At 35.9% G+C, this 12255-nt stretch overlaps 2 protein-coding genes across 3 annotated transcripts; one reads left to right on the forward strand and one right to left on the reverse strand.

Moving 5' to 3' along the window:
• Nucleotides 1-1733: 1733 nt before the first annotated feature.
• On the forward strand, nt 1734-4368 carry LOC132303335 (pentatricopeptide repeat-containing protein At5g13270, chloroplastic). The gene has a single exon (XM_059800555.1). The coding sequence runs from the start codon at nt 1909-1911 to the stop codon at nt 4213-4215; it is 2307 nt and encodes a 768-aa protein (XP_059656538.1). The 5' UTR covers nt 1734-1908; the 3' UTR covers nt 4216-4368.
• Nucleotides 4369-6329: 1961 nt separating this feature from the next.
• LOC132303336 (serine carboxypeptidase-like 45) lies at nt 6330-9729 on the reverse strand. Of its 2 annotated transcripts, XM_059800556.1 has the most exons (10): nt 9405-9729; nt 9144-9245; nt 8962-9051; nt 8442-8534; nt 8264-8343; nt 7783-8064; nt 7525-7649; nt 7122-7214; nt 6904-7021; nt 6330-6691 (listed from the first exon to the last, which is right to left on the reverse strand). In XM_059800556.1, the coding sequence occupies exons 1-10, from the start codon at nt 9658-9660 to the stop codon at nt 6542-6544; spliced, it is 1389 nt and encodes a 462-aa protein (XP_059656539.1). In that variant the 5' UTR covers nt 9661-9729; the 3' UTR covers nt 6330-6541. The 2 variants fall into 2 exon arrangements, with proteins under 2 accessions (XP_059656539.1, XP_059656540.1); XM_059800557.1 differs by lacking the exon at nt 8962-9051.
• Nucleotides 9730-12255: the final 2526 nt, after the last annotated feature.

The following is a 12255-nucleotide window of genomic DNA, read 5'->3' on the forward strand; positions in this document are numbered from 1 at the left end:
TTTTTTGAGCCACAACCGGTCGATCGGCTGAACTACTTCGAAAGGCCGGAATGGGCATTCCGGACGACCGAAGTGTCACGTCCGACTGAAGTGTCACGTCGGACGACCGAATTGGTGGTCTTTTTTTTGTTCCTGATCCATCTCTCCTAAGGTCATTCCTAGGCCGTGTAATGGTACTATGATTCATGTGATGAGTTGTATTGGTGCGTTGAAGGTGTCTTGACATTTGAATTGACGATGGTACTCTTAGATGACCTCGGGTTCGGGTAAGGACCCAGTTAGTGATTCGGACTTCTGAGTTTGAGTCGTTACAAAGTAACATTTGTTTCTATATATATATATAAGGTAAATTCTATATGAATGACTTAGTAAAAATAGTGATGGCCATGGCTTCTAATTTTTTTCCCTCCCAGGTGGTTGTGGTGTGGTGGCGGTGGTGGTTGGTGGGTGGGGGTGACCACGGTTAGTTTTTTGCTCTTTCAATGGTACTGTGGTTGTGGTGGTGTTTGAATTGGCCATATTTGGCCTGTTAGGGTTATTTTGGTCCATTAAATTGACATTATACTACATAAAATCATGGAGGGTAATTTAAGCATTATATTTTATCAATTTGAAAAAAAAAGGGTGTCACAAGTCACACCAAGATAACCCAAACCTCATAGGATGTATTAGCAAAATTAGCTGAGGTTTAATATGAGAGTAATAAACTAAAACCTGAGTGGGTGTGAGAGCATTTAGCCTTTTTATTTTTCATAATTTGTTTGATTATGTCATTTAAATTTGAACAGTTTGCCCCGTCGACCAATTTCGACAAATTGCAAAAATTAGAATTTTGACCCACATCAATTCTCAATTTGGCTTTGATCCCAATCTAATATCATCAAATTACCATTTTCATATTAAATTTTAAAGTCATCTTACTGTGGAAAGTCATGATCTCCATTTGATTGGGTTATTTTACAATTCAATTTTTAAGAATACAAGTAGTCGTCCAATTGCGTTAGAAATTAAAATACTGCCCAAAGTCGCGTTTAATCTTCTAAAAGTTAGGTGTTGTTTGATTACTTAATTAAGTGTTTAATTCTGATTAAGTATTTTGAATAGTAGTTAAAATTTTTTAAATGATACGAACATCACTGAAAATTCTAAAAGATATAATATATATATATATATATATATATATATATATATATACCACTAAAAAATTCTAGTACTTAAAATTCATCTCTTAAGGTTTTCAGTACTTCATTTTTAATTTTATCAAAATTACCTTAGTTAAAACTCCAAACCAACCCTAAAAGGGCAAGGATTACCAATCCCACAAGCCAACACCATTTGATTTTTATATCACATGCAACATTTTTGTAAATAGCTCTGAATAATATCGAAATCATTCATGATTTAAATATGTGACCAAAACATTATGATAATTGATATAAGATTTAGTTATTTATGTGTTCTTCACTAATAATTCGAAATATATGTAACATAAATTCCTGAGGAAGAAAAAGTGATATGTTTGGAGGAAAAAAAAAATTAAATATGAATTCTTGTTGTATTATTGGTTGCACAAATTCCATAATATATATGAACAGATATATAAATACAAGAATTATTCAAAATATTTTTCATTTTCTAAAATAATCTTTATAGTAATTGAAATATCCAGAAGGGACTCACAATTACTTCAATTAGTGAAAATTAATATCATAAACCAATATGCCAGTGATCTAAGAGCTCTAGCCTCAATAGAGGCATGCATGTGTAAGTACCAACTAGAAAAAAAAAAAAAAAAAAAAAAATATCATAATAAGTAATTTTAAGATTGAAATTTGAAATCATCGTGAAATACAACTGTTTGATAATTTGAATTTTCTGCTTTGAATCAAAGGCTTCGAAGCTCAAAAAATGGAATGTTGTACATCAATGGCTGGTCTTCCACTACTTCCTTCAAGTCCCTCCTCACATTTATCATCTCCTGATAAGATTTCAACTATAAAAACTGCTAATTTTACTCAAATTCCTTCATGGGTATCTCTCAAATCCAATACTTCTTCAATCAGAAGTCCCCAAATTCAACAAGGTCGGATCGAAAATATACATTTAGTTTCTCTGTCGAGACAAGGCAAGCTCAAGGAAGTTCATGATTTTCTCAAAGAAATGGACGAGTCCGGTGTTTCGGTTAGTCCTCACTCGTTTGAATGCTTGCTTGAAACGTGCGGGAAACTAAGGGCTTTATCTGATGGAAGGTTGATTCATAATCGAATGCGAAGAACGGTTGAAAAGTTTTCTGGGTTTCTTGAGAATTGTGTTCTTCAAATGTATTGTGATTGTGGGAGTTTCTTAGATGCAGATAAATTGTTTGATGAAATGTGTGAGAGGAGCTTGGTTTCATGGGTTATAATCATATCTTGTTATGCGCAAGGAGGGCTGTTGGACAGAGCTTTTGGGTTGTTTTCAGATATGTTGGTCTTGGGATTTAAACCGAACCAGTCAATATATATTGCGCTTCTGAAATCTTTGTTGGATCCTTCCTGTATAGAGCTTGGTAAACAGATACATTCTTGTGTGATAAAAGCTGGGTTGAATCCAACTGTTTCAATTGATACGGCAATCTCTAATATGTATGTGAAGTGTGGGTGTTTAGAGAGTGCTGAGCAAGTTTTTCAGCATATGGCTGAGAAGAATGCTGTAGCTTGGACTGGATTGATGGTGGGTTACACTCAAGCTGGGAAGCAAGAGGATGCTCTGGAAATGTTTGCTAAGATGGTGAAGGAAGGTACCCAGTTGGATGACTTTGTATTCTCGATCATCCTCAAGGCATGTGCGGGATTGGATGAAATAGAAATGGGGAGGCAAATTCATGGTCATATAGTGAAACTTGGGTTAGAACCTGAGGTTTCAGTGGGTACTCCTCTTGTGGACTTCTATGTCAAATGTGGAAATATGGAAAATGCTTGCCGAGCATTTGAGAGGATATCTGAACCAAATGATGTCTCATGGAGTGCTATGATCTCTGGCCATTCTCAAATTGGTAAATTTGAGGAAGCTATTAAAATTTTTAGTTCTCTAAGGAGTAAAGGGGTGCCTTTAAATTCATTCATATACACTAGCATTTTCCAAGCATGTTCTGCTGTTGCAAATTTGAATTTTGGAGCCCAATCTCATGGAGATGCAATAAAAAGAGGTCTAGTTTCATACCAATATGGAGAGAGTGCCATGATTACTATGTATTCAAAATGTGGCAGATTAGACTATGCCTTTCGAGTTTTTGAATTGATAGACAATCCTGATACTGTGGCCTGGACTGCTATCATTTCTGGTTGTGCTTATCATGGTAAGGCTTCCGAAGCTCTAAGACTTTTTAGGAGGATGTGGTTTTATAATGTGAGGCCGAATGAAGTTACATTTGTTGCAGTTTTTACTGCTTGTAGTCATTCTGGACTGGTTGCAGAAGCCAAGCAGTATCTAGAATCCATGAGCAGTGAGTATGGCGTGAATCCAACAATTGACCACTATGATTGTATGATTGATATATACTCCAGGGCAGGGCTATTAGAGGAGGCACTTGAATTAATAAAATCCATGCCATTTGAGCCTGATGCAATGAGCTGGAAAAGTTTATTGGGTGGGTGCTCAATCCATCGGGATTTCAAGCTTGGAAAAATCGCAGCTGAAAATGTCCTTCAACTGGACCCAGAAGACACGGCTGCTTACATTCTCATGTTCAACTTGTATGCTTTGTCTGGGAAATGGGAAGAAGCAGCTAATGTTAGAAAGATGATGGCTGAAAGAAATTTAAGGAAGGAGGTTAGTTGCAGCTGGATTACTGTCAAGGGCAAAATGCACCGGTTTATTGTGGGGGATCGACATCATCCTCAAACAGAAGAAATATATTCAAGGTTAAAGGAGTTCAAACTTTCAACAATTGACAAACAGAATGCACTTCTAACTGAAGATGATGTATCAGACAATTTGCCAGAGCGAAAGGAACAGCTTCTTGACCATAGTGAGAGACTTGCAGTTGTATATGGACTTATTTCTACAGGAAGTACTGCCCCTGTTCTGGTTTTCAAGAATCTCCGAGCTTGCAAAGATTGTCATGATTGGGCAAAACATGTATCCGTGATCACAGGACGTGAAATTGTTGTTAGGGATTCCAGCAGATTCCATCACTTCAAATCAGGTGTGTGTTCTTGTGGTGATTACTGGTGACTTTGTACATTTTGATTTGGATAGCCTCCGTTGCCAAGATCACCATCTGTAGGTACTGAAATTATACTGTTCTGTAATAATCTCTCTCAACTTCGTAACTTATTAGTTTTTTTGTTTTAGTTATATAATATGAAAGAAGAATGATTTATAGCATCCATTGTCTCTTTAAAAATTCTTGGACTCAAGTAGTTATTATCATGTTAGGAGCAATTCGCAGAAATACATAAGCAGGCTCAACAAACTCTAAAACACGGTTCTTTTTCTTTTCTTTTCTTTTTTTTTGGCTAGAGAAACAGCGACTACTTGTATACGAGTTACCGGGTAACTGGAACTGAACTAGTTTTCAATTCATATATTTCAGTGGATAGTTTGGATCATGTACAATTTGACTATCTCAGCAATAGTAACAGACTTACACCATTCTTCATATAATCTATTTAGAGAAATATAATCCCCACCTTCTCATCCTGCCAGATTGAATGCAGGTTTCTTCTGCCTTTAAATACTTGTTAATTTTAAGATCCCAATGGGATTAAAAGCAAGAGCACCAAGTCATTGATGCATGTTCTCCTGAGAACTAACAGGTCTCATAATGATATGCTGATATATATGTCTAGTCTAAAAATGCATTACCTGTCTCAAAAGGGTTTTAAATTTGGACCACTTCAACAGTTCTTTGCCACTGCTTGATTAATTTATTTTACTGTATTGAAAAAAAAAATAATAAATAATTAGAGATTAATGTGAACATTACAGCAAATGAATCCATTACTAACTGATACAGCATTTTAAGAAGAAGGAATTTCTTTTTCTACTATTGAGGGATCAATTCTTGATGTTATTGAAGCCAATTTTAGCTTCAGAGTTCAATCGTCTGAAAATGAGGGTTAAAAACTCTGAGAGGCTGTTTATTGTCATGTATCTTTTTTTTTTTCCTAGTTGGTACTCACATACACTTGTCTCTTTTGAGACTTGAATCCCTGACCTCCCTTTGGGAAGTAAGAGGCTGATACCGCTAGGCCATTGGCCCGTTGGTATTGTCATGTATCCAGCGAGTCCTTGTAGATATACTCTCTGCATTCTGCATGTTGTTGTACAACTATGTGATCATAAACTTCATTTCCCTAACTTTGGCTTATTTATCAATGGTCTTATATGTATTTGAATTAGGAAATTTTTTGTCTTTTCTTCATTATATATTTCTTTCTATGAGGGTTTTTTTTTTTTTTTTTTTTGAATTATTAAAAGATGGTTGGATATTTAGTGTTAAGCTATGTGTTTCTGAAAAGTTGGTTTCGATGACTTGGGAGTCTTTTCCTTATTGTTACCCTTTTGGCTAAGATTTGGTTCACTTTTAAGTTGCACTTGTTAAGAAAGGAATAAATTTTTACCATCAACAAATAGAAAAGGTTCCAATCAGTGGTTACATGTCCTTGTTAATCAAGCACTCCTCTGCATTCCCTTTTCATCATGCTTGTGGATTTTTTATAGGAACAACAGTAAGGCTTCAGAGAATTGAACTAGTATGCACATCAGTAAATAGAATCAATTGTTTGTAGGCATTGAATTGTCCTTGCACTGGTCTCAAAATCCTAAGCTGGAAACGTTTTGTTTGAGTGAATGTATTGTATGAATCACAGAATCTTCTCTGGTGCACATTTGGATCCAGTATCCTTGATAGCATTTAAATTGACAATGCAACACACAAGAAACAACATTAAATCGAGAATGCAAAAACGATGTAGAAGTGTTGCAACTCGATGCAATATGTTGTATGAATGTTGAATTTTCAATGTAAATGTGTTGCATGAGTGTCACATTGTAGTTGCACAAGTGTTGCATTCTCAATTTAGGGTGTTGCATTATCAGTGTAACATGTTGCGTAGAAGTGTTGCAACTCGATGCAATATGTTGTATGAATGTTGAATTTTCAATGTAAATGTGTTGCATGAGTGTCACGTTGTAGTTGCACAAGTGTTGCATTCTCGTTGTAGGGTGTTGCATTATCAGTGTAACATGTTGCATTGTTGATTTAAAGTTCACCATAAAATCCGAGTCCGCTATCTCACTTCATAAAATATCTTGATCAACCATTCACTCTGTTGACAGATATGGAACAGAGAAAAAATGCCAATGTACTCCTTTTCTTGAAATCTTTACAAACTTCTTCTATTTCAAAGTTCCATAGGATGGTCAAGCTCAGACAGACAGACAAACAAATGAATGCAATTTTCATTTCTCTCATAAGATGAACAACTCATTTTCTTTGACAAACTTTTACTTACAATCTCAATCTGCAATTCATCACGTCGAACCGATCAGTAGATCAGAATGCTTCTGGTAGAGACCTGCCTTCCAAAAACGCCTTGAATAACACAAGCGATCTCTCAGGTTGAGAGAAAGGAGCTTCATGAGATGCTCCTCTAATGGTGGCAAAGGAAAGGACATTACCAAAGACTTGAGTCCACCCACCAACCTGAAAGAAGAAAGAGATCAGAACTTTTTAATCTAAAATTTCCCTCATTTGGGACTCAATAGAAGAGAGAGCTCCATTCAGATTGCTTAGGGCTTGTTTGGCTTAGTTTTCTAAAAACAGTTCTAAAGAACTCAAAAAACAGATAACTGTTTTCAGAGAAATGTGCCCTGAACGATTGGATTTCATGAGTGTTATATTGCAGCAAATATTACCTGCATCCCAGCAAACCAAACTCTATAGGGTGTGGTGGTGTTCAATCCTAATTCCTCTGCCAGTCCATGTACCAATTTTCGACTTCCAATCAGTGGTATAACAGAATCTTGATCTCCACTGTAATTAATAATCAGTATATGATTAACCAAAACAAGCTTATAAATCATGCTCTGAACTTAGATATGATCACGACGACTTTGAAGGTCAGAGACAACACCTATAAACCAAGACTGGAATTCCTGCCTTGACGAGCTTTCCCACGATAGAGATTGTTGGTATTTCCAGGTCGAGCAACTCATAATCCAATATACTGTGATCAGAACACTAAAATAAGAACATAATCATGAAGCAAACAACTCTACCAAAGAACTGATCATTTCTAGAAAATATAGAACTTAAAAGACAAAATATATATATATATATATATATATATATATGAGGACTAAGTGAAATCTTATATTTGAAAAAAAATTCTTCCTTGGATGTAGTACAAGAAAACTTTTGTTCTTTGGTACTGAAATTATTTAAGGCAGCCTATTGCCACAAGCATTATGATGAAAGGCGTCTAGGTTCTATATTTTGAGGTTTAACATAAGATGATGTTAGTGGAAGAGAATTACTTGCTGCAAACAAGCCATCGGTTGACTCCTATAAGTTGTGCATGTAAAGCTTTCTGAACATCTCTCCGGTTCAAGTAATTTACAATTTCGTCTTCCACACACACGTCTACAGTCTCCGTGGCTTCCTGTGGCACCAAAGAAAACCATTGAGAATTGAATAGAAAACTAAGAGAAATGCGAAAATAAGTAGATTTGTATATATGTGAACCATAAAACAGCAATTCGTGGATTAGGGAAAAACTAATAGATTGAACTTACATGGGGATTAAGGACTTTAGATTGCGAGAGCACGGATGATATACAGACATCAAGAGTAACATCATACTTGTCCACAAATCTACTTGTTTCTCTGGTCACGAGGCTCATCACTCTTGAACAAGTTGGGGATGTAGAGCCCCTATAATATTCACTCACATACCGCGAATAGTTACAAGTGGAAGTGAACATTTTGTATGTAGAATCCGATATCAACCCATGAGACCAGAAAAATTCAGCTCTTGAATTGAAGTCTGTCGCGAATTCTAAAACTGGATTACCCAGCTGAATTCAATTTAAAAAACTAAAATCAGATTAAGGGAAGATAAAAATTTCATGAAAAAACCAAAAAATGTGAGTTCATTATTCATTGTGTCTCTATGAACATTTATGTTGAAGATCTTCAAAAACTAACAAAATCTTACTAGGGGTTTTAGAATGAAAAGATGGACACATTTTGTATTAAGAACTTTAGACTACTCACAGCAATTCCTCTCAAGTTGAACAACTTCTCCTTCTTGTTGAATTGAAGCATGAGCTGTGCTAGTTGAGGAACATAGTGACCTGGTAATAATAAAATAATAAAATAAAAATAAATTATTAATCTCTTATTTGGCTTTGCTTTGGAAAAGAGAGGATTGTTTTGAGCTGCAAATAATTACCAGCATAGCTTTCTCCTGTAATGAACAAGCTTCTGTTTCTGTATTGTGGGAATTTGGTAAACCATTTGTGCAAGAACAGTAGATTGTCCCTGGCTATAATAGAGTAAAAGTAAGAAAGACAAAGACAGTTTCAGAATTCTGTAAAGTTGGAAATTTTCCAATTTCAAAAAGAAAACAAAAGCAGTAACCATATAATATGACAAAAAAGTGAAAAACTATTACATGGTACTACAACATTATGAAAGATTCTAAAGACCCAATATATGAAAAGGCAATATAAAAATTTAAAAATAATATTAAAAAAAAAAAAAGAAAGAAAGAGGAAAAATAACTATTAACAAGTTGACTTAAATTTACAGTGTATGGTGAAGGATTTTCAGCAAATGTAGGACCAACTATGGGAGATAATGGAGAGGACATCATTTCCTTGTTTGACTAAAAAGAAAATCAACAAGTGAAAATGGTTTTTTTTTTTTTTTTTTTTTTTTCTCAAGAAAATTTTCACATTGAAGAAACTTGCCTGTGATCTTGTCATTTACAGCATAGGAAGTTTCAGTTGAATATGAGAAACCAACTCCAATTGGTGCCTCTAAATACAACACATTTGCTTCTGCAAATCAATTACCATATATTAGAAATATGTTGTTTGTTTCTTTTTAGAACTACCCATTTCATATAATTTTCATTTAAAAATTATAATACCTCTGTTCCAGCTGTATTCATTCCTCACCAGTACCTCACCACTAGGCCTAAATGGCCCATTCTCAGAGAATGCTCCAACCCCCAATGAAGAACAACCAGGCCCTGCAACCAAAATCAGATAAAACGTTCAAACCCCAAATAATCTCTCTCTCTCTCTCTATATATATATATGTGTGTGTGTGTGTGTGATGTATATATTTGATTATTCACATAGTAATGTGTGTTTTGTGTGTGTGTGTGAGCAAGGGAGAAGTTGTAGACCTCCATTTAACCAGAGGACAAGAGGCTTGGAATCTGGATCTATCTCTGCTTCAACAAAGTAGTAGAACAGAGCTCTCTGTTTCTTCTCATCAACTGTCACATACCCAGAAAATTGCTGGAAGCTTACTTGGGGTTGTCCGGGTAGCTGGGTAATCTTGTCGAATGTAGAGAGAAAGCAGTCTACTTCCATGAACAAGAATGTTGGCTGTGACAAAACCATGGCCAATGCCAAGATTTTCCATTGTAGAGATGGCATGACCTTCAGCCTAGAGAGAGAAGAAGCTAGAGAGAGAGAGAGAGAGAGAGAGAGGAGGAGGAGGAGGAGGGAGAGAAGCAACTACTAAGATGTTGCTCACTTTGGGAGCATTATATAAAGAGACGAGAGTGGTGGTTTGTTGTTATTACAATATTATATTTCACTTTTGTCGCTTCAGAGACTCGAGTGTGGAGCTGAAATAGAGGGGAGAAAGACTGAGATAACCCTGTTGAGTCTCTCTCACTGGTGTGTAATGTGTATATATATAATATATATGTATATCAATTTCACCATTTTTTTTAAAAAAAATAAAGCCAAATTGCACAAATCTTTTTGTACTGTTAAAAAGTTGCAAAATATCTTTTTATTATTATTATAGAAAAATATCATTTACCTCCCCAAAGTTAGGTATAATTACACGTTGTACCCTTAATGTTTAAAAAATTGACCTCCCAATATGATCCGCGATTCGGATAGAAATATCCTCGGTGTGTGTGTATATATATATTTCTCCATTTTTTTAAAAAAAAATAGAGCCAAATTGCACTAAATGTTTTTGTACTGTTAAAAACTTGCAAAATATTTTTTTATTATTACCTCCCTTGAAGTTGGGTCTAATTACACGTTGTATCCTTAACATTTCAAAATTAACCAATTTAACCTCCCCAAAATGACCCTTAAATTCCGACAGAAATCCTTGTTAAATAACTAAAATATCATTTATTAGTATATTAATATGACAGCTATGAGTAGCTTTAGCCATGATCTAATGAAGCGTCGAAGCACTGGTTCAATTCAGTTCCAATCGGTTCTTCAATTCCACCGACTCATTATGCACCCTTATAAACTGAGAATGTTTGTTATCAAGAAAATAATAAATGGGGTATTTTGCAATTTTTTTTAGGGTAAAGTGCATTAAACCCCCCTCAATTATACTCAAATAAGCAGAAAAACCCCCTAAATTTCTAAATGAGCAAAAAAAACCCCCAAACTATAGTGTTTTGTTGCAGATCACCCCACTCCGGTAGATTATGTCCGGCAAAAATAGCACATGTTATCACGTGATGGGAATTGTAAAATTAAAGGACCATATTGCCCTTGTCCACATGAAAGGACTATAATGCCCCTTTGTCACCATTACACCCAAAATTCCTTTTGATTATCTCAAGCTAGTGAATTGTAACCCAACTTCAGAGAATTTCATCTTACAAACCAAATCCAAACCGAGCAGAGCATCATCATCCAAAATAAATCGAAAAAACAACCCAAATCAGCATAGAACTTTAACATTTAGCAACTTCGGTGACCTGGACACAAGGAAAAACTTATGGTTCTCTCTCTATATTATATCTAGCCTGTATATATATATACACACTCCCAAAGTCAACCACCTATATTTTTTTAGTTATTCAACGGCGGCAAAGTACGGATCAATTTCGGGTTAGAACCCTATCACAAAGGGTAACCCATAACCACTGGTCCACCACCACCTTCAACCAAAACCATCACCGCTCTCCACCCAAAACCTCCACAGTCACCATTCTGCCCAACCAATCTACCCTAGTTGAAAAAATGAAATTGATCATGGCTTTTCCAAATTTCCCCAAATCATATTCAACCAAAATAAAATAAAAAATAAAAAAAATCCCCAAATCACGAACTCTGCAACTGGTATGATTTTTTTGCTGCCGTCGAACCCAGAAACGACGGACGAGGACAGAGGACAGCGGTACAAGGAGTTACCGGTGAGGCGGTGAGGACGCGCTGGGTGTGGCATAAGGAGTTACGGGAGACCATCACCGTCTGCGCCGTCGACAACACTGGGATGTCAGATCTGCTCTCGTCGTCTGCCGCCGTGAAGAGGTCGGATGTGAAAAGGTCGTCCGGTGAGGACTCGGCCGTGATGATCCATCTCGGCCGCTCGGGTCTCTGCCGCCTTTTCTTCTGTTTTTCGCAGGACACATGGGACATGTTGGTGATCTGGAACACCGACGAGGACGACGGCTGCTTGCCATCGGTGTCGCTGGTCAATAACGACATGAACGAGGTGGCGCCATAAATGGCCGGCGAGATCGATGTGCTCCCTCTCTTCTCTGTGTCTTTTGTGGTTCGTACAGAGATATAGTATATATATGTATATATATATATATTATAATATATACACACACATAAATAGAGAGAGGGAGATAGAAACGATGTAGTTTTGAATAAGGGTAAAATTGTCTTTTATCTTTTCCGGTGGCCTAAGTGGGCAAATTGCCAAAAAGTAAAAGTTCAGAGGATTTTTTTAAGTTCAGGGGGTTAGTTGCAATACCCCCATAGTTTAGGGGGGTTTAATGCACTCTTTTTTTTTTTTTTTTTTTTATAGTAAAGAGATTTAGTGCACTTTGACCTTTTTACAATTGGTGAAATTTATGATGTTGAAATCCATTAAAATGATGAAATTCATTATTTAAATTGTTGAAGTTTATGAAAGTGAAATTTATCCATGCAAGTGATAAAATTTTAAAGTAAAAGACTGAGATGACCCTATTGAATCTCTCGAGATCTCCATTTCTCTCTCTCTCTCTCTCTCTATATATATATATCTTATTT

This window comes from Cornus florida, unplaced genomic scaffold (assembly GCF_030987335.1).
Source record: "Cornus florida cultivar Cherokee Brave unplaced genomic scaffold, ASM3098733v1 CherokeeBrave_3.0.0_Hap2_Chr04, whole genome shotgun sequence".
In the NCBI taxonomy this organism is placed as follows: Eukaryota; Viridiplantae; Streptophyta; class Magnoliopsida; order Cornales; family Cornaceae; genus Cornus; species Cornus florida.

Bases quoted from the DNA above. Each gene is read 5' to 3' on its own strand.
- LOC132303336 (XM_059800556.1), bottom strand. From the start codon at position 9,660: ATGCCATCTCTACAATGGAAAATCTTGGCATTGGCCATGGTTTTGTCA. The intron at 7,650-7,782 runs GTAAGTTCAATC...TTGGTGCCACAG, and splicing joins CTAAAGTCCTTAATCCCCAT to GAAGCCACGGAGACTGTAGA. The intron at 7,215-7,524 runs GTAATTCTCTTC...TTCTGATCACAG, and splicing joins CGATGGCTTGTTTGCAGCAA to TATATTGGATTATGAGTTGC.
- LOC132303335 (XM_059800555.1), top strand. From the start codon at position 1,909: ATGGAATGTTGTACATCAATGGCTGGTCTTCCACTACTTCCTTCAAGT.